The sequence below is a fragment of the Heterodontus francisci genome, chromosome 1, assembly GCF_036365525.1.
Source record: "Heterodontus francisci isolate sHetFra1 chromosome 1, sHetFra1.hap1, whole genome shotgun sequence".
NCBI classification, from domain to species: Eukaryota; Metazoa; Chordata; class Chondrichthyes; order Heterodontiformes; family Heterodontidae; genus Heterodontus; species Heterodontus francisci.
The window spans coordinates 128,347,326-128,373,889 of NC_090371.1; the positions used below are offsets into that span (position 1 = coordinate 128,347,326).

At 44.1% G+C, this 26,564-nt stretch overlaps 1 protein-coding gene across 2 annotated transcripts in view; it reads right to left on the reverse strand.

Moving 5' to 3' along the window:
- The window catches only part of LOC137372279 (phospholipid-transporting ATPase VD-like), a 307,708-nt gene that overhangs the window by 5,015 nt on the left and 276,129 nt on the right, over positions 1-26,564 (reverse strand). For both annotated transcript variants that reach the window (XM_068036018.1, XM_068036029.1), the window contains exons 20-22: positions 20,983-21,063; positions 17,233-17,337; positions 12,263-12,450 (exon numbers count right to left, since the gene is read on the reverse strand). In XM_068036018.1, coding sequence (XP_067892119.1) covers positions 12,263-12,450; positions 17,233-17,337; positions 20,983-21,063 — 374 coding nt within the window. The remainder of the gene's footprint in view (positions 1-12,262; positions 12,451-17,232; positions 17,338-20,982; positions 21,064-26,564) is intronic.

Below are 26,564 nucleotides of genomic sequence, written 5' to 3' on the forward strand. Positions count from 1 at the left end.
TCAGCAACTTTATAGCAAAAAAAAAGCTGTATTTACTTTGATTTCATTTTGTCCAGTTGAGTTTTCATGCTCAAATGATATAGCACTTCCTACCATTACAAAGGAAACAGACATTTGCTTTAACCATAACAAGCAGGACAAATCCCACCCGGCCAATTACCGACCTATCAGTATAATCTCAATCATCAGCAAAGTGATGGAAGGGGTCGTGAATAGTGCTATTAAGCGGCACTTCCTCAGCAATAACCTGCTGACTGATGCTCAGTTTGGGTTCTGCCAGAGCCACTTAGCCCCTGACCTCATTACAGTGTTACGACCGAGGCCAGCGCAACGCACTGTCAATTCTGTCTCATCACTCTACAGGTCATAGCATATTATTAAAGCTTTCCCACCCAACCGGAAAACAGCCAAATTAAACACTCTAGTAACCCCCAGAATAAAACAGACCAAACCAGGTTCCTTAGACAACAGCAAATTAACAATTTATTAAAAACTAAATCTTTAACACTATTAAGATAAACCTATGTCTAAAGACCTTTTAACTTCTTATTTTAACCGAACTCCCCCATTCACACACATACACTCAAAAATGAGTTAACCGGTTTCTTTTAAAAAATAATGTTTTAAAAATTAGCTCGCTCTTAAGAATAAATAAACAACAGGGTTATGAGTCTTTGTGGGTTATATTCCTGATGGGTGAGGTATCCTAGTGTAAAAACAATTAGATGCCACTCGAAGTCTCCACGTGGATTTGATGAAACAGTCTCTTAGTAGATAGGCAGTTGGCTGCAGCAGGCATCAAACAGTTCTTTAAGCAAGGAGTATAGCAATGGATCCTCTTGGATTTTAAAATCGACAGTGTCTCAGTCGAAACTTTACTGCGAATTCCAGAAAATAGTCAGGAGTCAATCTTGAAGCAAAGACTCTTAGATTGGAGGTAAAGAAATGGAATTTTGCTATCTGCAGCGGTACACATGGTCTCTTCAAACGTTTTTTTCCTGCTTAGGCAATTAACTTGGCCTGTAACTCCTTGCAGAATTTCTGCTGAGAAATAGCTCTTTTCTTCAGTAGCAGGCTTCGCTGGTATCTCTCAAAACTAGTGTCAGCCGTTTTTATTTTACACACAGTTAAATTGTTACAGTACACCATGTGACCTCTCTCTCATGCTGTGGCCTAGGGGCAGGTGCAGCTGGCACACTGTGCCTCCTAGTTTTTAAAGCCACACTGTTTTTAAAGAGTCTTAAAGGCACACTGTTAATCAGAGGAGTAGAAAAAAAAATAGTTCCGTGACAACAGGCGTTGTCCAAAACATGGACAAAAGAGGTGAGGTGAGGGTGACTGCCCCCAACATCAAGGCAGCATTTGACCAAGTATAGCATCAAACAGTGCTAGCAAAACTGCAGTCAGTGGGAATCGGGGGGAAAACTCTTCTGGTTGGAGTCATACCCAGCATTAAGGAAGATGGCTATGGGTTGTTGGAGGTCAATCATCTTGGTCCCAGGCCATCACTGTAGGAGTTCCTCAGGGTAGTGTCCTAGGCCCAACCATCTTCAGCTGCTTCATCAATGAACTTCCCTCCATCATAAATCCGAAGTGGGGAAATCGACTGATGATTGTGCACCATTTGTGACTCCTCAGATACTGAAGCAGTCCGTGCTCGGATGCAGCAAGACCTGGACAATATCCAGGCTTGGGCTGATAAGTGGCAAGTAACATTCGCGTCTCACATGTGCCAGGCATGACCATCTCAAAAGACAGAATCTAACCGTCTCCCCTTGACGATCATTGGCATTACCATCGCTGAATCCCCCACTATCAACATCCTGGGGTTACCATTGACCAGAAACTGAACTGGACCAGCTATGTAAATACTGTGGCTACAAGAGCAGGTCAGAGGCTGGGAATTCTGCGGCGATAACTCACCTCCCCAATGTCTGTCCAACATCTACAAAACACAAGTCACTTGCCTGGATGGGTGCAGCTCCAGCGACACTCAAAAAGCTCGGACAAAGCAGCCCGCTTGATTGGCACCCAATCGACCACCTTCAACACTTAATCCCTTCACCACCGATGCACAGTGGCAGCAGTGAGTGCCATCTACAAGATGCACTAAAGCAACTCACCAAGGCTCCTTTGACAAAACCTTCCAAACCCGTGACCTCTACCACCTAGAAGGATACGGGCAACAGATGCACGAGAACTCCACTACCGGCAAGTTCCCCTCCAAGCCACACACCATCCTGACTTGGAACTATATCGCCGTTCCTTCACTGCCGCTGGATGAAAATCCTGGCACTCCCTACCGAACAGCACTGTTGTACCTACACCCAAAGATTGCAGCAGTTCAAGTAAGCGGCTCACCACCACCTTCTTAAGACCACATCCCACGATTGAATTAAAAAAAAATTATCTGTAGCCATTGCAAATTATGCAAAGTCTGGAAACCATTATGAATTTTACATTTGCACAATTTCTTAGCTTCTAATGATGCACACTTGTAGATTAAAAAACAACTCAGTAGCAAATTATACAATTTTCAGGCTTGCGCAAATAAGTGGCAAGTAAAACAAATCGTCCAACAGATGCCAGGCAATGACCATCTCCAACAAACAAGAATCTAACCACCTCCCGTTGACACTCAATGTCATTATCACCACTGAAGGGGGGTGGGGGTACAATTGATCAAAACTTAACTGCAGCAGCCACTGTAGCTACAAGAGCAGCTCAGAGGCTGGGCATTCCATGATGAGTAACTCACCTCCTGACTCCCCAAAGCCTTTCTACCATCTACAAGGCACAGGTCATAGGAACATAGGAAATAGGAGCAGGAGTAGGTCATTCTGCTCCTTGAGCCTGCTCCACCATTCAACTAGATCATGGCTGATCTTCTACATCAATGCCATTTTCCCACACTATCCCCACATCCCTTGATGTCTTTAATATCTAGAAACGGAGTGTCTCCTGACAACACAGAGCACTCGCAGAGCGATCGCCGACGTAATCAGTGCACCTGAATATTTGCCAGCTTGCCAGTATGAATCTGTGCATGTGCGCGGTGACATCATCACGTAATGATGTCACAAGTAATGACTTCTGTGGCTCCTCAATGACCACGATTGCAGTCTCCACCACCCAACGGTCCCTCCCGTGATCGCCACTTCTCTTCCACGCTCCCGCCTGCACCTGTCTGCTTGCCGCTCTGTCCTGCTGCTCCCTATCGCACCCAACTACTCGCCACTCCATCCCGCCTTCCTCTCTCGTCCCGATTGCTTGTGGCTCGCTTTCCACCTCACCACTCGCACCTGGCTTGCCACCGTTTCTCTGAGTGGCAAGGCGGGAGTGAATGGCAGGATGGAGTAGTGAGCAGGCGGGCATGGGAGGGAGCAGGGTACTGTTGGGGGGGTGGTGATTGAGATGGCGATTGTGACCATTGAGGGGTGAGGGGATTTGGGTTCAAATTTTTGTGTCAAATCAAACAGTGCCATCTTTATTACTGGCAGCTGCCTGAACATCACAGACAGTGACATTTCAGTCGATGAGGCTGCAATTACGCATGTGCCAGTACTGCTCCAACTAATGGTTCTATTATCAGCAAATGCAACCATCCAGAAATCTATCGATATTTGTCTTGAATATACTCACTGAGCCTCCACAGCTCTCTGGAGTAGAGAATTCCAAAGATTCACTACTCTCTGAGTGAAGAAATTCCTCACCTCATAGGAACAGGAGTAGGCCATTCAGCCCCTTCAGCCTGTCCTGCCATTCAATGAGATCATGGCTGATCCACAGCCTAACTCCATATACCCGCCTTTTGCCCATATCCCTTAATATCTTTGCTTAACAAAAATCTATCTATCTCAGATTTAAAATTAACAACAGTTCTAGCTTCAACTGCTGTTTGTGGGAGAGAGTTCCAAACCTCTTCCTAAGTGCTTCCTAACATCTCTCCTGAACGGTCTGGTCCTAAGTTTTAGACTATGCCCCCTAGTTTTAGAATCTCCAACCAGTGGAAATAGTTTATCTTTATCTAGCCTGTCTTTTCCTGTTAATATCTTGAAGACTTCAATCAGCTCACCCCTTAACCTTCTAAATTCTAGCGAAAACAGGCCTAATTTGTGTAATCTCTCCTTGTAACTTAACCCCTGTTGTCCGGGTATCATTCTTGTAAATCTACGTTGCACTCCCTCCAAGGCCAATATATCCTTCCTAAGGTGTGGTGCCCAGAACAGCTCACAGTACTCCAAGTGGGGTCTAACCAGGGTTTTGTATAGCTGCAGCATAACCTCTGTGCCTTTATACTCCAATCCTCTAGATATAAAGGCTCACATTTTTGATTATTTTCTGCACTTGCTCGTGGCATTTTAAAGATCTATGCACCTGAACCCCCAAGTCTCTTTGGACATCCACTGTACTTAACCTCTTCCCATTTAGAAAGTACCCTGCTCTATCCTTTTTTGGTCCAAAATGGATAACCTCACACTTGCCCGCACTGAAATCCATCTGCCACAGTTTTGCCCACTCACCTAGTCTGTCAATATCTCTTTGCAATTTTCTGCTATCATCTAGACTGTCTACAATGCCGCCTAACTTTGTATCATCAGCAAATTTGGATCAACACCGATCACTGCGGGACACCACTAGTCACATCCTGCCAATCGGAGTACTTACCCACTCTCTGTCACCTACCACTCAACCAACTTCCTAACCATGTCAATAATTTGCCCTCAACCCCATGGGCTTCTACCTTAGTTAACAGTCTGTTATGTGGGACTTTATCAAACACCTTCTGGAAGTCCATATAAATAACATCCATAGACATTCCCCTGTCCACTACCTTAGTCACCTCTTCAAAAAATTCAATGAGATTTGTCAGGCATGACCTTCCCGTCATGAATCCATGTTGGCTGTCCCTGATTAACTGAAATTTTTCTAGGTGTTCAGTCACCCTATCCTTGATTATAGACTCCAGCAACTTGCCCACCACAGATGTCAGGCTAACTGGTCTGTAATTTCCTTGGTTCCCCCTTTCACCCGTCTTAAAAAGTGGAGTGACATGTGTAACTTTCCAATCCAGAGGGACCGCTCCTGAATGTAGGGAACTCTGAAAGACTATAGTTAGGGCATCTACAATGTGCTCCCCTACTTCCTTTAACACCCTCTGACAGAAACCGTCAGGTCCTGGGGATTTCTCACTCTTTAGTTCCATTAATTTTCTTGTTACTGATGTTTTACTTACGTTAATTGTACTAAGTCCCTGTACCCTATTGGCTATTAATTTTTTCGGGACTTCCAGCAAGTTATCCTTTTCAACTGTAAATACTGAGGCAAAGTAATTGTTCAACATGTCTGCCATTTCCCCATTATCAATGACAATATCTCCATTTTCAGCTTTTAGTGGGCCTACATTGCTCTTGACCACCCGCTTTCCCTTTATGTAACTATAACATTTCTTCTTATTGATTTTGATGTCCCTTGCAAGTTTCCTTTCATAATCTCTTTTAGTAGCACTTATAAGCTGCTTTGTGACCCTTTGCTGGTCTTTGTATCGATCCCATTCGGCCGGATCTGTGCTGCGTTTTGCATTTTTGTAAGCCCTTTCTTTTTGTTTTATACTATCCCGAATCTCTTTAGTTGTCCATGGCTGTTTTTGCTGTGAAGTGGAGCTTTTTCCTCTCAGGGGTATATACTCGCCCTGTATTTCGTTAAATGTTTCTTTAAATATTCTTCACTGTTCTTCAGTCGTTTGACCCATTAATAGATCTTCCCAGTTTACCGTGGACAGTCTCTGTCTCATCCCGGTAAAGTCAGCCTTACCCAAGTCTAAAATTCTAGTAGCTGATTCGTGCTTTTCACTTTCAAACACTACCTTGAATTCAATCATGTTGTGATCACTATTTGATAAATGTTCACGCACAGTTAGGCTACTAATTAAATTTGGCTCATTACTCATAACTAAATCTAATATTGCCTGTCCCCTTGTTACATCTAGGACATATTGCTGTAGGAAACTATCCCGGACACATTCCAGGAATTCACTACCTTTCTGACAGGTGCTAGTCTGCCTCTCCCAATCTATGTGTAGGTTAAAATCCCCCATTAATACTACTCTGCCTTTGTTACACATGTGCCTAATTTGTGCATTTATACAATCTAACACCTCAGAACTGCTAGCAGGGGGTCGATACACAACACCCATTACAGTTTTAGATCCTTTTCTGTTCCTCAATTCCACCCATAAGGTCTCCACTGGATGCTTTCCCCTCATTATATCCTCCCTCACCAATGAGGTGATATTATTTCTAATCAGTAAGGCTACTCCACCCCCTCTGCCATTTTCCCTGTCCCTTCTGTAAACTTTATAACCAGGTATATTTAGTTCCCAGTCCCGACCATCCTGCAGCCACGTCTCCGCAATGGCCACCACATCATAATCTTCCATTTGAATTTGCGCCAGCTCATCTAGTTTATTCCTTACACTCTGTGCATTTGTATATAGAACTCTTATTCGGGCTATACCCCCTAACCTGTCCCTCAGCACTGATGCTTTATTCGCCTGTTTATTATTTCTCTCTTCTGGTTTAACCAGTATACTTCTTGCAGTTTGGTAACACTCAGCCTCACCACTAACCTGCACTCCTACCTCTCCTTTAACTTCCTGTTTTTCCACGCAACTGAACCCTGCCCCCCACTATTTAGTTTAAAGCCCTATCTACAGCCCTAGTTATGCGATTCACCAAGACTCTGGTTCCAGCATGATCCAATTGGAGCCCGTCCCATCGGAACAGCTCCCTCCTTCCCCAGTACTGGTGCCAATGTCCCACGAATTCGAACCCATTTCTCTCACACCAATCTTTGAGCCATGCATTTATCTCTTCAATCTTATTGACCCTTTGCCAATTTGCTCATGGCTCAGGCAGTAATCAGGAGATTATTACCTTTTTGGTTCTGCTTTTTAATTTAGCCCCTAGCTGCTCATATTCCCTCAGCAGAACCTCTAACCTCGTTCTACCTATATCGTTGGTACCTACGTGGACCATGACAACTGGTTTTTTCCCCTCCCACTCCAAGTTCCTCTGCAGCCCAGATGAGATATCCTGAACCCTGGCACCAGATAGGCAACAGAGCCTTCAGGACTCTCAAGCCTGGCCACAGAGAACAGTGTCTATGCCTCTAACTATACTATCCCTGATTACGACTACATTTCTCTTTTCTCCCCCCACTTGAACGGCTCCCTGTACCATGGTGCTGGGGTCAGTATGCTCATCCTCCCTACAGTCCCTGCTGTTGTCCACACAGGGAGCAAGAATCTCGAACCTGTTGGACAAGGACAATGGCTGAGGCTCCTGCAACACTACCTCATGGATCCCTCAACCTGCCTCACCCATAGTCACACCCTCTTGCCCCTGACCACTGACCGAATTCAAGGTAGTTAATCTAAGGGGTGTGACTGCCTCCTGAAACACAGCGTCCAGCTAACCCTCCCCCTCCCTGATATGTCGCAGTGTCCGAAGCTCAGACTCCAGCTCATCAACTCTGAGCCGGAGTTCCTCGAGCAGCCAACACTTGCTACAGATGTGGTCACCAGGAACGACAATGGGGTCCACCAGCTCCCACATCATGCAGGTACAACACATCACCTAGCCCTGCATCTCTATTTTATATAATTAGGTTTTAATTTGTTATTTAAATTTCTGACTGGTCTTTTTTTTAAAAACTGCTTTAGTCTTTAGTTTATATGCTTATAAATCAATCAAGTCTTACTCTATGTCAATTCAATTAAATTAAATTAAAAACTTACCTGAATACTGACCCCAGCTGCTTTCTGTTTCTCTGCTCTCACTGTTCAATGTGACGTCACTCTGATGTCACTTTTCGATTTTTTTCCCTGCTCCTTGGGCTCCGCTCCTCTGTGTCTCTCTCCCACACAGGTTTTGGCGCACTTTTTCAGTCTCAGCCCTAAATGGCCTATCTCTTATTCTGAGACTGTGTCCCATGGTTCTTGACCACCACCCCCCCCACCCCCCCACCAGCCAGGAGAAACATCCTTCCTGTATCTACCCCTGTAAGAATTGTGTATGCTTCAATCATAACACCTCTCATCCTTCTAAACTCTAGAGAATATAGGCCCAGTCTTCCCTCATAGGACAATCCCACCATCCCAGAGATTAGTCTGGTGTACCTTCGTTGCACTCCCTCTGTGCATGTTAGCTTTCAGTGACTTATGAATAAGGACACCCAGGCCCCTTTGGACATCAACGCTTCCCAACCTCACACTATTTAAGAAGAAGTCTGCATTTCTGTTTTTCCTACTAAAGTGGATAACTTCACATTTTTCCACATTTTATTCCATCTACCATGTTCTTGCCCACTCAGCCTGTCTAAATCCCCTTGAAGCCTCTTGGCATCCTCCTCACAACTCACACTCTCACTCAGTTTTGTGTCATCAATGAACTTGGAAACATTACATTTGGTCCCCACATCCAAATCATTGATCTAGATTGTGAATAGCTAGGGCCGAAGCACTGATGCTTGCGGTACCCCACTAGTTTACAGCCTGGCAACCTGAGAATGACCAGTTTATTCCTACTCGCTGATTTCTGTCCGTTAATCAATTCTCAATCCATGCCAGTATATCCCAATCCCATGTGCTCTAACTTTTCTTACTAGCCTCTTGTGTGAGACCTGATCAAAAGCCTTCTGAAAATCCAAATACACCACATCCACTGGTTCCTTTCATCTATTCTGCTCGTCACATCTTCAAAAAACTCCAACAGGTTTGTCAAATATGATTTCCTTTTCATAAATCCATGTTGACTCTGCCCAATCCTACCATTATTCTCTAAGTGTCCCGTTATCACATCCTTTATAATAGATTCTCGCATTTTCCCTACTACTGATGTCCGACTAGTTCCCCTTTTTCTATCTCGCTCCTTTCTTAAATAGCGGAGTTACATTTGCTACCTTCCAATCTGCAGGAACTGTTCCAGAATCTATCGAATTTTGGAAGATGTTCACCAACACATTCACTATCTCTACAGCCATCTCTTTCAACACTCTGGGATTCAGCTCATCAGCTCCAGGGGATTTATCAAATTTCAGTCCCATTAATTTCTCCAGTACTTTTTTACTAATACTAATTTCTTTCAGTTCCTCGTTGTTGCTAGTTCTCTATTATTCAGGAGTGTGATGGAATATTCTCCACTTACCTGGATGAGTGCAGCTCCAACACTCAAGAAGTTCAATAACATCTAGAACAAAGCAGCCCACTTAATAGGCATCCCATCCACCACCTTAAACATTCACTCCCTCCACCACCACATAGCAGCAACTCAGCATGGTTTCTTTGACAGCACCTTCCAAACCTGCAACCTCTGCCACCTAGAAGGACAAGGGCAGCAGGTGCATGGGAACACCACCACCTGCAAGTTCCCTCCAAGTCACACATGATCCTGACTTGGAACTATATTGCTGTTCCTTCATTGTTGCTGGGTCATAATTCTGGAACTTCCTACCTAACAGCACTGTAGGTGTGCCTACATCACACGGATTGCCGCAGTTCAAGAAGGAGGCTCCGTTACCACCACCTTCTCAAAGGCAATTAGGGATAGGTAATAAATGCTGGTTTTGCCAGCAACACCCATATCCCATGAATGAATAAAAAACAAAATCTGTGGCATCACCCATGGTCATCTGATAAATATGTCTTTTTCGATACAAGATGGCGATGAAGCTGGAAGAGAAACTACTCCACAGCACCGCTAACTGACTAGTTCCTGCAGCTTTATTATTCTTGGCAATTATTTACATACAGGATTTTCATTTTAAAATGTTAAATGTTGATATCAAAGAGTGGATGATAATCTGTGGCAAACTTTATACATACATGCTATTTTAGTAACGTGAAGGTGAGCAATTTTAATTCAAAGTTCCGACAAACTTGGCTACAGCTGAACAGAGTTACAGAGCTACTATCTTCACCAAGATCATTGTTTCCTGCATTTCAACAGTGACTACACTTCAAAAGAAAACTTCATTGGCTGTAAAGCACTGAGACATTCGGCGGTTGCGAAAAGTCTTTCTTTTTTCAAGATCAACAATGGAAAGAATATTGGCATTGATTACAAAATACAAGTGATTCCAGTACATCCAATGAAACAGTAAGGCCAATCTCTCTACACCTCCATCCCCTAACAGGATGATCTGAGGGCTCTCCGCTTCTTCCTTGAATGGAAGTCCAACCAGTTTCCATCCTCCACCTGGCTGAACTTGTTCTCACATTGAACAACGTCTCCTTTAACTCATCGCACTTGCTCCAAATAAAAGGTGTTGGCATGGGTGCCTGCATGGGTCCTAGCTATGCTTGCCCTTTTGTGGGATATGTGGAATATTCCTTGTTCCAATCCTACTCGGGCCCCCTCACTCAACTCTTTGTTCTGGTACATTGATGACTATTTGGTGCCGTTTTCTGCTCTTGCCCTGAACTGGAAAACTACATCAACTTTTCTTCCAATTTCCACCCTTTTCTCATCTTCACATGGTCCATCTCTGACTCGTCCCTTCCCTTCCTTGACTTCTCTACCTTCATTTTTTGAGTTAGGCTATCAACAAATATCCATTATAAGCCTACCTCAACTACACCTCCTCACCCCCTGCTTCCTGTAAAGGCTCCATTCCATTCTCCCAGTTTCTCCATCTTTGTTATATCTATTCTGGTAATGCAATCTTCCACACACGCACTGATATGGATCCCTTTTCCTCAACCAAGGGTTTCCCTCCCATCGTGGTTCACAGGCCCCTTGACCACGTCCGACCCATTTCCCATACCTTCCAGAACTACAATAGGGTTCCCCTTGTCCTCACTTTCCACCCTACCAGCCTCGCTATTCAAAAGATCAGCTTCCACTATTTCTGCCATGTCTTGCATGATGCCACCACTAAATACATCTTCCCCTCCGCTCCCAGCATTCTGAAGGGATTGTTCCCTCCGCAAAAACCTGGTTCATTCCTCAATCACCCCAACGTCCTGCCTCCTTCCCACGGTCCTTTCCATGCAAGTGCAGGAGATGCAACACCTGCCCTTTTATTTCCACTCTCCTCACTGTTCAAGGTCCCAATCACTCTTCCAGGTGAAACAACGATCAACATGTACTTCTTTTTATTTAGTATACTGTATTCACTGTTCACAATGCAGTCTGCTCTAAATTGAGGAGACTAAACACAGATTGGGTGGCTGCTTTACAGTTCATAACCATGACCCCAAGCTTCCTGTGGCCTGCCATTTTAATTCTCACACTGACATCTCTGTCCTCGGCCTTCTCCTGTGCTCCAATGAAGCTCAACACAAGCTCGAAGAATAGCACCTCAACTTTCAATTAGGCATTTTACAGTGTTCTGGACTCAACATCAAGTTCAACAATTTCAGATCATAAATCTCTGTCCCCATTTTGTTTCCTTTTCTTTGCATGTTTCGGTCTCAATCTTGTTTTCCTCTTGTTTTTGCTTTCAGAAGGCAGCTGTTCTTTATTCTGCCATTCACATCTCCGCTGGACACATCTTTTGTTTCTTTACTTGTCCCTTTGGTTCTGCCCCACCAACTCTTTTGTCATTTAATATCTCCCATCTTCTGTCCTATCACAGTCCTGCCCTCTTGTTCTTTTCTATCCTCCACCATTTGACCTACTTAAAACCCATTACATGTCTAACTTTTCCCAGTTCTGATGAAAGGTCACAGACCTGAAATGTTAACTCTGTTTCTCTCTCCACAGATGCTGCCAGATCTGCTGAGTATTTCCAGTGTCTTCTGTTTTTATTTCAGATTTCCAGCATTCACAGTATTTTGCTTTTGTAGGTTTATTTAAAGCAAATCATACCTGATTAGGAAACTTACAATTCTTGGGAAAAAACCCTGCATTTATATCGCACCTTTCATGACCTAAGGACGTGGCAAAGTGCTTTACAGCCTATAGCGTATACTTGAAGTGTAGTCACTGTTGTAATGTAGGGAAGGTGGCAGACAACTTGTACACAGCAAGCTCTCCTAACAGCAATGCGATAATGGCCACATAATCTGTTTTTGCAATGTTGATTGAGGGATAAATATTAGCCAGAATACCGGTGATAACTCCCCTGCACTTCTCTGAAATAGTGGGACCTTTTACACCCACCTGAAGGGGCAGACAGGGCCTCTGAATTTGAACAGGGTTTACATAAATTACACATTAAAATAGGATATCAGACCATTTGAAACAGAAATGCATATTACCTGGGAAGCAGAGCGATTACTATAGCGAGGATACAGACCAGGTAGAAGAGTGGGTCTGACATTTGTCGCTCAATGATCCAATACGGATTTGACGGAGGGTTGCAGTTTATACACGTTCCTCCAAAAGCCAGCGCAAACACAAAATAAAATAAAGCACTGCCTGCCATTACAACCCAATGAATCCAAGTCTGAAACACAAATAAATCATTAGTAAATTAACTGGTGCTGGCAATCACTCTAAACACATCAAAACCCCAAACTTGGCAAAGAATTGTTTTTAAACAAATTAAGTATTTTGTTGGCATTAAAGAACCTAACTCCTATTATTTTCAACAACATATCTGACAAAAGGTTGGAGCTTGTCATTTTAATCAGGCACATGGCTAGTGATGTTTCTTAACCATTTGCTGTAACTCTCTTTCTACCATAAATTAAAGAAACCATGTGATCATGTCCACCTTTATGCCACATCCAGGACAAAGCAGCCTGCTTGACTGGCACCCCATGTACAAACATTCACTCCCTCCATCACTGACGCACAGTGGCAGCAGCGTGTACCATCTATAAGGTGCACTGCAGCAATGCACCAAGCCTCCTTCGACAGCACTTTCCAAACCCACAGCCTCTTCCACTAAGGAGGACAAGGGCATTGGAACCCCACTTCCTGCAGGTTCCCCTCTAAGCCACACACCATCCTGACTTGGAACTATATCGCTGTTCCTTCACTGTCACTGGGTGAAAATCCTGGTACTCCCTTCCAATAGCACTGTGGGTAAACCTACTCCACATGGACTGCAGCGGTTCAAGGCGGCGGCTCACCACCACCTTCTCAAGGGCAATTAGGGATGGGCAATAAATGTTGGCCTAGCCAGCGATGCCCACATCCCATGAATGAATAAAAAAAAAAGGTGAGATGATGCATATGGTAGTGCATCAAGTTTAATGTGTGAGCATCCTGCCCCAGAGAGCAGGATAACATTCTAACAACCTCCAGAATTGTTCACACAGAAGAAATAAACTGCACTTCTCCAAAGGAAGGGGAAACAATTTGGTGGGTCATTGTCCAATTCTTTCCTGCACACCTCATAGTAACTGGTTAGAGTGAAAGTGGCAGGTCTTTTATAGCAGAACGTCTGCTATCCTTCTAATAATGGAATGATGTACAGCTTGGGGAAGCCAAATAAAGAAAGGACAGAAAAGACAAAATGTGAACACACTTTATTTGTTGTTTTTAAAAACAAAAAGGCCATGGGCATATTGTGCTCCATGCAATGGTACCTTTATGCCAACCCTTAAGCTACTGTGTAGTAACCTCTAACTTGTAGTATACTTCAAAATTTATTAAAGATTTGAAGTTGTTGAGAGAGAAGTACTGGACTGAACAGCATAAGTGAGTTAATTATCCAGCATAAACATGGCATGCTTTCTCTCGCATTCGATGTACTTGGTTACTTCTTCCACCTCAGCATAAATCATAACCAGGTCATATTCAACTTGATTCAAATTTCTGGAAAACTGCAAGCTCTGCTTTGCCAAGAAATACATTCCTCCCTCAGCAAAAGCTAATTCATCACTTCTACAATTGAGAGGCCCCCTCCATTTTCAGTTATTCAGATCTATGGTCAGCTTTCAAAATTTTGATTTACTGTCAGTTAACATGAAAACATTCCATATTCTTTTCAATTAACTCAATATCTAGTCTATATATAATTTATATATTACAGACTGAAAATGTGACCAAGACGACAATGATATAGATTGTTTCACATCGCTGCTTTCATTCTTTACGCAATTAATATCACTAAAACAACCCATGATCTTTTGAACAAAAAATACACAAGAATGCAGAATGACAAGCTAAATTAAAGGTCGACTTGGAACACAACTTTGTATCAGTCAGAATGTCAGAACAACCGTTTTGTTTTAAATAAATGCAACTTACATTTTTATAGCACTCCTAAACTAACAAAGTGCCTCAGGAGTTTTATAGGGGAAGTGGTGGACACAGTGCAGTAGTTAGGAGAAAAATTTACTGAAAGGCATTTGATACAGTGCCGCACAACAGACTTGTGAGCAAAATTATAGCTCATGGAATAAAAGGGATGGTAGCAACATGGATATGAAATTGGCTGAGACACAGGAAACAGAGAATAGTGGTTAATGGATGTTCTTCAGGCTGGGGAAGGTTTGCAGTGGAGTTCCCCAGCAGTCGGCATTAGGACCCTTGCTCTTCCCGATATATATGTTAAGGACCTAGACCTTGGTGTACCGAGCACAATTTCAAAATTTGCAGATGATACGAAGCTTGGAACAATTGTGAACTGTGAGAAGGATAGTGTAGAACCTCAAAAGGACATAGACAAGTTGGTGGAATGGGCGGACAAGTGGCAGATGAGGTTCAATGCAGAGAAATGTGAAGTGATTCATTTTGGTAGGAAGAACATGGACAGACAATGTAACATAAAGGGTACAATTCTAAAGGGGGTGCAAGAGCAGAGGGATCTGGGAGTATATGTGCATAAATCATTGAAGGTGGCAGGACAGGTTGAGAGAGCGGTTAATAAAACACACAGTATCCTAGGCTTTATTAATAGGGGCATAGCGTACAAGAGCAAGGAGGTTACGTTGAACTTGTATAAGACACTAGTTCAGCCTCAGCTGGAGTATTGCATCCAGTTCAGGGTGCCACACTTTAGGAAAGACGCGAGGGCAATGGAGAGAGTACAAAAAAGATTCACAGGAATGGTTCCAGAGATTAAGAACTTTAGTTATGAGGATAGATTGGAGAAGTTGGGACTGTTTTCCTCGGAGAAGAGAAGGCTGAGAGGAGATTTTATAGAGGTATTCAAAATCAGGAGGGGTCTGGACAGAGTGGATAGGGAAAAACTGTTCCTACTCATGAAAGGATCAATAATGAGAGGGCACAGATTTCAAGTGATTGGCAAAAGCAAAAGTGACATGAGGATAACCTTCTTCATACAACGATTAAGGATCTGGACTGCCTTAGAGGGTGATGCAGGCAGGTTCAATCGAGGCATTCAAAAGGGAATTAGACTGTTATCTGAAAAGGAAGAATGTGCAGTGTTACAGGGAGAAGGCAGGTGTATTGCTCGTTTAGAGACCTGGTGCAGACACAATGGGCTGAATGGCCTCCTTCATATCGTTTAAAGAGGCAAGTACTGAGGGACCTTTTAAAGGAGAAGACAGAGGTAATAAGGCAGAGGAGCTTGGAGTTAAGATTGAGTGCAGGGGTACTATACCTGAAGTATCTACCAGCAATGATAAAGTGGGGGGGGAGATGTACAGTAGCTCTGATTTGGAAGAACAGAGTATGCATAGTGGAACATAGGAATGGAGAGGTTTGTAGAAGTAGGGGGGGAGGGAGGCCATGGAAGGATTTAAGATAAGATAAAGGGCCAGATTTTGTTCACATCCCGATGGCAGGTTTTGTGGTGGGAGGGCCGGAGAATCGGGGCAGAGTCGCCCGCCACACAACCCCACGCCGGGAATCCTGGCTGCAATTCTCCTGGGGGTGGGATAAGCTGACGACGGCTTTCCCGCCCAGAGGCCAAATAAAGGCCTCTTCCCGCTGGTGCTGGGATCTTACCAGCGGTGGTGGAGGGCCAGGGAGGGGGGCGCCACCGCATGGGTCGGATGCTCTATAAAACGCGGCACCAAGGGGTTGGGGGTTGGTGGGGGTGTCCCTCCTTCGTGGGCAATTTGCGAACCCCCTCCGGGAACAAATGCACCCCCCGGCACCCCCCTGCCCCCTGGACCGAATGACCACCCCACCAAGCCCCTTGTCGGAGCCTTCCGGACTGACCCCGGGGACCCCACCCCATTTACCTCTTGTCCGGGATTCCACCGCTGGGCCTGGGTCCGAGGCCTCTGCAGTATTGGCGGTGGCCACCGCTTCCAGTGGCGCTGCCGATAATGTTGAGCTGCCGACCCTCTGATTGGTCAGCAGCTCTTGGAGGCGGGTTCCCTTTCCCGATTAAGTGTTTAAAGGGATGGGGATCCCGCTTCCTTAAACTTTGACCCCAAAAGACTGGACGATTCCTCCGGGAGACAGAAAAAATGCAGAGGCAGGCCTTCCCCCAACCTTTCGGACTGGCGCTGAGTCCCGCTTCCTGTATAAAATTCGACCCAAAGACTCTGAAATCAAAACACTGGAGAATAGGATGCTAGGACTGGGGTGATGGCTATCGGAGATCTTGTGCAGACAGCACAAGGAACACAAAGTTCAAAATGAGTTGGAATTTGTGTAGGGTGGAGCTGGGAGACCAGTAAGGAGAGTACTAGAGAAATCAAGTCTTGAGGTGATGAAGGCATTGATGAGAACATGATTGTGAATAGGTTAATTCTTTTGAGAACTGCCATAAAATCTCTGCAACGTATAATAAAATATAATCAGATCATTTAGAATCAGTCTGAGGATATCGTGACTACTATGTTATTTGAGTTTGTAATTTTTTTTTAAAGAGATACAGCACTGAAACAGGCCCTTCGGCCCACTGAGTCTGTGCCGACCAACAACCACCCATTTATACTAACCCTACAGTAATCCCATATTCCCTACCACCTACCTACACTAGGGGCAATTTACTAGGGGCAATTTACCTATCACCTGCAAGTCTTTGGCTGTGGGAGGAAACCGGAGCACCCAGTGAAAACCCACGCGGTCACAGGGAGAACTTGCAAACTCCACACAGGCAGTACCCAGAATTGAACCCAGGTCCCTGGAGCTGTGAGGCTGCGGTGCTAACCACTGCGCTACTGTGCCGCCCTATTATTCAGGTGGTTTTTATGTGACATATACCTTGTGTACTCTTAGGAGCAGGGATCAGAAAATTAGAATGAAAAAGTATGTACATTTCTATGGCTTTGTTGAAATACAATGAATTTAGCATTGTGCTGTAAGTAAAACATGTAGAATTACATCCAATTGAGGAACATTTTGTTACACTTACCCAAGTGTTGCCTTCTATCATCAAGTGTAAAAGAATTATGCACAGTATTGCAGTATTGATAGGTGTTCCAAATGAGTAGATATCCATATCTGAGCCAAAGTAAGTCTGAAAAGAAAAGGATTCTTTTTAAAAATACAACTTATCAAAGCCATGCTGAAGATTCCATTAGGTTAGAGTTTCTACATTTTATGAATGCCTGTGAACATATTAGAAAAATCAGAATAAGCGACATTTTAACCACAGTAGGAAATCCTAACCACCCTACAACTAAAACAAATACATCATTTTAGAGTATATAACTGATCTTAGCATGTACATCAACTTAAGTTTATCAAAGCTCAGTAAATGTATTCCTTATGAATACCCTTTGTTCCTTACAGCATAGGTAACAAATCAAACTGTGCCTCTGCTAGTCGTTACAGCACAAGCACTAACAGGCACTCTTGTAAAAATGAGCTGCCCACTACTTAAGAAGAAGAATATGCATGACTGATCTCTAACCCACCAAGTAATGTTAGATATTATCATTCACAGTGTAGAAGGATGAATTATATAACTAACTCACTAGAGGTTTAATTTTCCATAAATCACTAACCCCTATGGTGCATATTATCTGTACAAAAATAGTTTTGAGTTTTATATATTTTCAACGAGTTTAGTTAAATTAAGAGACATAAAATTGAAAAAAGTCAACAGGTTGAGTTATCACCAGCCCAGCAAGATTCTGTGATGCAGCTCAATGTCAATCAAAGAGAGGCTCGAGTTCAATCTGCAAACACTGTGTGCATGTTGTGGAGTACTTTTTGGAGCTGATATTTGCAGCAAGGTTTTAGGTAATAAAGATGATCCTGTGATAAAGATTACAGAGAGAGAGAGAGAGAGAGAGGCAGCTGGTAAGAAAAGAGCAAAATTACAGCAGTCAGGAATCAGAATCCAGTAGAGAGAACGATCATAAGAAAATGAGGCACAGCACTGACAATGCAAGAAAAATAAAAGTGAAGAGAATTTATCACTGAAAGCATTGAACTAATGATTAGACCATTGAGCCTTCCAATTAGCAGCACATGAATGTATCAAAGCGGTGCCAGAGGGAAAAGAAGCCTTTGATTTTTCGGCTACAGGTATAGTATAAAGCAATTTACAGGCACAGCGGGGTAATTTTAACTTAACCCGCCCGGTGAGAACTGGATGGATTCATGTCTACTACCCACTTTATGCCCCCCCTCCATTTTATGCTCTGTGAAATTCAACAGAGGGTAAAATTGATCAGATTGGTGTCCTGGTACACGGAACACAAAAAGTTAATATGCTGGTACAGCAAGTGACTAAGAAGGCAAATACAATATTGTCGTTTATTGCAAGGGGAATGGAATATAAAAGTAAAGATGATTTGCAACAGTTGTACAGGGCATTGGTGAGACCACATCGAGAGTATTTTCTACAGTTTTGGTCTCCTTACGCAAGAAAGGATATAATTGCATTGGAAGCAGTTCAGAGAAGGTTCACTCGACTGATTCCTGGAATGAGAGGGTTATCTTATGAAGAAAGATTGGACAGGTTGGGTCTGTATTCATTGGAGGTTAGAAGGATGAGAGGTGATCTTATTAAACATTTAAGATCCTGAGGGGACTTGAGAGGGTGGATGTTGAAAGGATGTTTCCCCTTGTGGGAGAGACTAAAACTAGGGGGCACAGTTAAAAAATAACTGTGCCATTTTAAGATAGAGATAAGGAGAAACATTTTCTCTGAGGGTCTTGAGTATGTGGAACTCTCTTCCCCAGAGAGCGGTGGAGGCAAGGTCATTGAATGTTTTAAGGCAGAGATAGACAGATTCTTGACAAACAAGGGAGTCAAAGGGTATCGGGGGGTAGGCAGGAAAGTGGAATTGAGTCCACAAACAGATCAGCCATGATCTTATAGAATGGTGGAGCAGGCTCGAGGGGCAGTATTGCCTAATCTTGCTCCTAGTTCATATGCTCGTATGTCGAATAAAACTGGTGGCTGATTCAAACCTGCCCCACCCCTGCCAGACAGGTCAGGTTAAAATTACCATAAATGTCTTCATAAAAACACTTTCACAAATTTAGCCAAAAATGTGCATGCTTTTTGTGGATTAAGTGGAATTGCCTGAAAGCTGTGGCCTTTCAAATATCAAAGATATTTATTCTATTATTAAATTTAGTGTGTTTTGTGATACGTCATTGAAAAGTCCTATACAGACCTTTTGCCTGAGAAGCCTTTAGGGAACTCTCAAATAGGGCTTTCCGATGTTATGTGACAGTCTGTCTTTGACTGCTGAGTTCTGCACTCCAGCCACTGGGTGGTGCTGCAGAGACAAATTCCTCCACTTTGTTTTCCAGTTCTGACGCCAACTGGATTTTAGTGAAAAACTCTTCAAGTAAGTTAACATTTCAGGTGATTTTTCAAATCTTATATTCTGGTTTTATTTTCTCTGTTAAAATTTACTTAGCAACTTTCGCTCAGGTTCCTGACTTTCTTGGCCCTCCCTGCTCTTCTCAGGAATACAGAGAATACAGGCAGTCCTCTCCACTATTCTTTCACTATCCCCATTTCCCCTGCACTACCTCCCCACCTGTGTTAACTTCCCTCCTCTGTTCCCTGATCTATAGCTCATTCTTGAGCCCTTCATCTCATAATAAATGCATGAAAGATACAACATTTTGTAAAACCTTAAATTTTACCTTAAAATTATCCAAATGCTGTAACAATCTCCCAATCCTCCATTGGCCCCCAAGCACCCCAATGAAACTCATCAACAGTCTCAACATTTGGTGCATCCTTCCTCACTATCAAATTGTACCACATGCATCCATACCACTGCTTTCTGCCATCCAGCCCAGCTGTGAGCCATGTATGAAGTCCCATGTACCATGCTGAACTTTACCAACAGGCTCTGGGTTACTCCTTGCCAGAACACGGGTCCCATCACAGTTCAGGTGAAGACCGTCCCAACGGTACAGCTCCCACTTTCCCCAGTACTGGTGCCAGTGCCCCACGAATTGAAACCCATTTCTCCCGCACCAATCTTCCAGCCATGCATTTCACTCTAATCTTATTTACCCTACTCCAATTTGCTCACGGCTCAGGCAATAATCCAGAGATCATTACCTTTGTGGTTCTACTTTTTAATTTTTCCCCTAGCTGCTCATACTCTCTTTGCAGAACCTCCTTCCTAGTCCTATCTATGTTGTTGGTAGCCAAGTGGACCACGACAACTGGAACCCACCACCACCCCCCACCCCCACTGCAAGTTCCTCTCCAGCCCTGAGCAGCGGGCAGGCAACACAGCCTTCAGGACTCTCGCGCTTGGCTGCAGAAAACTGTGTCTATCCCCCTGACTATACTATCTCCAACTACCACTACATTCCTATTTACTCCACCCACTTAGGGAGTAGGAAATAAAAGTGTTCATTTAAGAATAAATTTACTAGAATTGTTTGTTCATACAAATTTCAGAGAAAGCTGACTACACATTCACTAAACCGTATCAGGGAGTCTGGAATAACATCTCAGTAACTTTGCTGTTCCAGAGAAGAAACCACAACCTAGATTTTCTATTTTGAATTTGGTGCAAAACAGGTATTAGCAAACTGGCTGCCATTTATACAAGCTGCTCAATTTTCCTTTCCAAAATGAAAACCTACCCCATCTCTTGAAGCTTATCATTTTGGATGACAAACGTAACAGAGAAAACAAAATACAATAGCTACAACATGAGGAGACACTTACAAAATATGGAACAAAGAAGCAGACGAGACTTTGATAAAAGGCATCCAGTATGCTGATCCAAAACGTAGATGGTAAGTAGGCCTACAAAAAAAGTACAAAGTAAAAGTCAGTATAAAATCTAGAACTATTTGTTTCTCCTACTTTCTCACAAAATTGTTGCTCTTTAAGTTTGTTGAGAATAACTTTTGAACATAATACATAAAAAAAGTAATTCATATATTGATAATCAGTTATAGTTAGAATCATGAGTCCACATACAATCAAAAGTGGATGGAAGAGTATCATTGAGCTTAATGAAAAAATGGGCAATTTTCAATTTGTATTCAGGCTCAGTCTTGAAGCTAAAACTCATTCATTGATGACAGGACAGTTCTTTGTGGCGGGAGGCTCAACCATCATCAACAGAACTAGTGATGGAAAACTGAGTTATGAAAACATGACTCAAAGAATTTTGAAGCAGAATCAATTTTAATTGAGTTCATTTTCTAGACTAGTAACCCAGAGTCCCAGGCTTATGCTCTGAAGACATGGGTTAGAATCCCACCACGGCAGACTGTGGTATTCGAATTCAATTAACAAATCTGGAATTAAAACGTAGTCTAGTGCTGACCATGAAACCATCGTAGATTGTTGTAAAAACACACCTGGGTCACTAATGTCCTTTAGGGAAGGAAATCTGCTGTACTTACCTGATCTGGCACAGCAATGTGGTTGACTCTTAAATGCCCTCTGAAATGGCCTAGCAAGTCATTCAGTTGTATCTAACCACTACAAAGTCTAAGAAAAGGAATGAAATTGGACAGACCACCCTGGATCAACCTAGGCCCGGAAACTACAATGGCAAACTCAGCCCTGTTGACACCGCAAAGCCCTCCTTACTAACATCTGGGGCTTTGTGCCAAAACTGGGACAGCTGTTCCACAGACTAGTCAAGCAACAGCCTGACATTGTCATATTCATGGAACAGACAATGTCCCAGACACCACCATCACCATTCCTGGGTAGGTCCCGTCCCACCGGCAGGACAGACCCATCAGAGGTGGTGGCACAGTGGTATACAGTTGGGAAGGAGTTGCCCTGGGAGTCCTCAACATAGACTCAGGACCCCAAGAAGTGTCATAGCATCAGGTCAAACATAGGCAAGGAAACCCTAACCTACACCCCCCCACCCCCCACTGCTGTGAAAAGGTGCTTCTCCATGTTGAACAGCAATTGGAAGAAGTACTGAGGGTAGCAAGGACACGACATGTACTCTGGGTGGGGGACTTCAATGTCCATCACCAAAAGTGGCTCGGTAGTGCCACTACTGACGGAGCAGGTCAAGTCCTAAAGGACATAGCTGCTAGACTGGAGCTGCGGCAGGTGATGAGGGAACCAAAAAGAGCGAAAAACCTACTCGACCTTGTCCTCACCAATCTGCCAGTCGCAGATGCATCTGGCCTTGACAGTATTGGTAGGAGTGACCTTGTGGAGACAAGGTCTCGTCTTCACATTGAGAGTACCCACCATCCTGTTGTGTGGCACTACCACTGTGCTAAATGGGATAGATTTCAAACAGATCCAGCAACTCAAACTGGGCATCCATGAGGTGCTGTGGGCCATCAGCAGCAGCAGAATTGTATTCAACTACAATCTGTAACCTCATGGCCCGGCATGTTCCCCTTCCTACCATTACCATCAAGCCGGGGGATTAATTTTGGTTCAATGAAGAGTGTAGGAGGGCATGCCAGGAGCAGCACCAGACATACCTCAAAATGAAGTGTCAGTCTGGTGAAGCTACAGCACAGGACTACTTGCATGCCAAAAAGCAGATACAGCATGCAGTTGATAGGGCTAAGCGATCCCACAACCAACGGATCCTGCCACATCCAGTTGTGAATGGTGGTGGACAATTAAACAACTGACAGGAGGTGGAGGCTTCACAAATATCCCCATCCTCAATGATGGGGGAGCCCAGCGCATCAGTGCAAAAGACAAAGCTGAAGCATTTGCATCCACCTTCAGCCAGAAGTGCCGAGCGGATGATCCATCTTGGCCTCCTCCTGATGTCCCCAACATCACATGTGATATCAACAAACGGCTGAAGGCACTGGATACTGCAAAGGCTATGGGCCCTGACAACATTCCGGCAACAGTACTGAAGACTTGTGCTCCAGAACTGGCCGTGCCCCTAGCCAAGCTGTTCCAGTATAGCTACAACACTGGCATCTACCCAGCAATGTGGAAAATTGCCCAGGTATGTCCTGTACACTAAAAGTAGGACAAATCCAACCCAGCCAATTACTGCCCTATCAGTCTACGTCCGATCATCAGAAAGTGATGGAAGGGAATATCGACAGTGCTATCAGGCTGCACTTGCTCAACAATAACCTGCTCGCTGATGCTCAGTTTGGGTTTTGCCAGCTCCTGACCTCATTACAATCTTGGTCCAAACATAGATAAAAGAACTGAACTCCAGAGGTGAGGTGACAGTAACTGCTCTTGACATCAAGGCAGCATTTGACCAAGTATGGCATCAAGGAGCCCTAGTAAAACTGGAGTCAATGGGAATCAGGGGGAAAACTCTCCACTGGTTGGAGTCATACTTAGAAGCAAGCAAGATGTTTTTGGTTGTTGGACATCAATCATCTCAGTCCCAGGGCATCACTGCAGGAGTTCTTCAGGGCAGTGTCCTCGGCCCAATCATCTTCAGCTGCTTCATCAATGACCTTCCCTCTTTAAGGTCAGCTTGCCGATGATTGCACAATGTTCAGCACCATTTGCGACTTCTCAGATACTGAAGCAGTCTGTGTCCAGATACAGCAAGACCCGGACATGATCCAGGCTTGGGCTGATAAGTGGCAAGTAACAGTCGCGCCACACAAGTGCCAGGCAATGACCATCTCAAACAATAGAAATTCTAACCATTGCCCTTGACATTCAATGGCATTACCATTGCTGAATCCCCTACGATCAACATTCTGGGAATCACCACTGACCAGAAACTGGACCAGCCACATAAATGCTGTGGCTCCAAGAACAGGTCAGAGGCTGGGAGTTCTGTCGCAAGTAACTCACCTCCTGTCTTCCCAATGCCTGTCCACCATCTACAAGACACAAGTCAGGAGTGTGATGGAATATTCTCCGCTTGCCTGGATGGGTGCAGCTCCAACAACACTCAAGAAGCTCGACACTAACCAGGACAAAGCAGCCCGTTTGATTGGCACCCCATCCACCAGCTTCAACATTCACTCCCTTCACCACCTCACTGTGGCAGCAGTGTGTACCATATACAAGATGCAATGCAGCAACTTACTATGGCTTCTTTGACAGCACTTTCCAAACCCGCGACCTCCACCACCTAGAAGGACAAATGCAGCAGATGCATGGGAACACCACCACCTGCAAGTTCCCCTCCAAGTCACACATCATCCTGACTTGGAACTATATCGCCATTTCTTCACTTTGGCTGAGTCAAAATCCTGGAACTCCCTTCCTAACAGCACTGCTGGTGTACCTACACCCCAAGGACTGCAGCGGTTCAAGAAGGCAGCTCACCACCACCTTCTCAAAGGCAATTAGGGATGGGAAATAAATGCTGGCCTAGCCAGCGATGCCCTCATCTCACGAATGAATAAAAAAAAAAATTGGAAATGTCCAAATGCTGGGCCAAGTCGGGTTGTGATGTGCCTGTATCTAGAATCACAGAATGTTACAACATAGAAAGCCATTTTGGCCCGGTTCCTTGAAAAAGATTGTGCTTGAAAGAGACACTTTGTCACATTTCCTTAAAATGTTTCTTTTCAAATATTTATTCACTTCCCTTCTAAAAGCTATTATGGAGTAGGCTCCCACCATTGTTTCTAACCCTAACAATCCTAGCTGCTGCAGTTGTGAAAGACTCAGCCAAGGGTAGGTGCTGCTACTTTTGTGTCCGATTTACAAAGTGGTTATGGCATCCCCCCAGTGGACCTCCCAGGCACTTTAGAAATTTACATTCAGCTTATTTAAATGTTCTGAGAGAGTGAGTGCCCTTGCATGCATTTTCAAACATTTACAATTTACCAGCCAGGGGTGAGCCTGCATATTAATATAAAAGTACTCAAGCCTGTGCTCATCAGTTGTCTATTTACCAAGTAGTTACTATCTTCTGGAGGTGGAAGGTAGAGAGAGAGGATAGACAGCTGGGAAAGAACAGGAAACAGGATCACTTTGGAATTGATGTGCCTATGGTGACACACCTAACAACGAAAATTCAGAACCTTGTCAGCATTCTGTGGCAGGCTCAGTAATGCGATACCTAAAGCAGACAGGGTACTACTGATGATCCACTCTGACCTACTAATACAACATGTCACTGGACCTGCTATTCTATTCATTTAGCTCCAGAGAACTGTAACCAATGGGTAGGATAGCCCTGCCTGTACAAGCAGTAAGAAGCTGGTAAGTTGTGCAATTACAACTCCAGCAGTACCCCTTGTAGACATTTGGGGATTCCTAAGCCTTGCAGCCATCTAAGCTCTCTGGACATTGGTATGTGGGCTATGTACCTATGAAGAGAGAGTGCACCCTATATCAGGCAAACAAAAACTCTGCCTATGCAGGTTTCTCAATAGCTTGGCTTGGAAACTCAAACATGGCGATGGGTTTCCATAGGTATGAGATACCCAAATAACCAAAACAAAGTGCCAGTGCATATGCACAAAGCTCTCTGCTGGCTCCAAGAGTCCGTATCACAGCCAGGTTGCATAAGCAAATTGTTGCTGCTGGGAAGCTGATATAGAAACAGCAGGTCTCAGATCAGTAACTACGATATAATTACACAGTTAAACATCTCTCACTTTGATTGATTCAAGTTCAAATGAAAGACAGGCAAGGCTATTCAGACTATCTAGTTCATTTTCCAATAGAAATTCACAATTTTCCCATCCTCCAGCGTGATGCCACTACCAGTCGCATCTTCCCCTCCCTTCCCCTGTCAGCATTCCGAAGGGATCGCTCCCTCCGCGACACCCTGGTCCACTCCTCCATTACCCCCACCACCTCGTCCCCGTCCCAGGGCACCTTCCCTTGCAATCGCAGGAGGTGTAATACCTGCCCATTTACCTCCTCTCTCCTCACTATCCCAGGCCCCAAACACTCCTTTCAGGTGAAGCAGCGATTTACTTGTACTTCTTTCAATGTAGTATACTGTATTCGCTGCTCACAGTGTGGTCTCCTCTACATTGGGGAGACCAAGCGCAGACTGGGTGACCGCTTTGCGGAACATCTCCGCTCAGTCCGCAAGCAGGACCCTGAGCTTCCGGTTGCTTGCCATTTCAACACTCCCCCCTGCTCTCATGCTCACATCTCTGTCCTGGGATTGCTGCAGTGTTCCAGTGAACATCAACGCAAGCTCGAGGAACAGCATCTCATCTACCGATTAGGCACACTACAGCCTGCCGGACTGAACATTGAGTTCAATAATTTCAGAGCATGACAGCCCCCCACTTTACTTTCATTTTTCGTCATTTTTAGTTATCTTTTCTTCCCTTTTTTTTGCATTCCTTTTTACATTTTTTGCATTTATTTCATTTCATCTTAGTTTGTTCAGTTTGCTTACC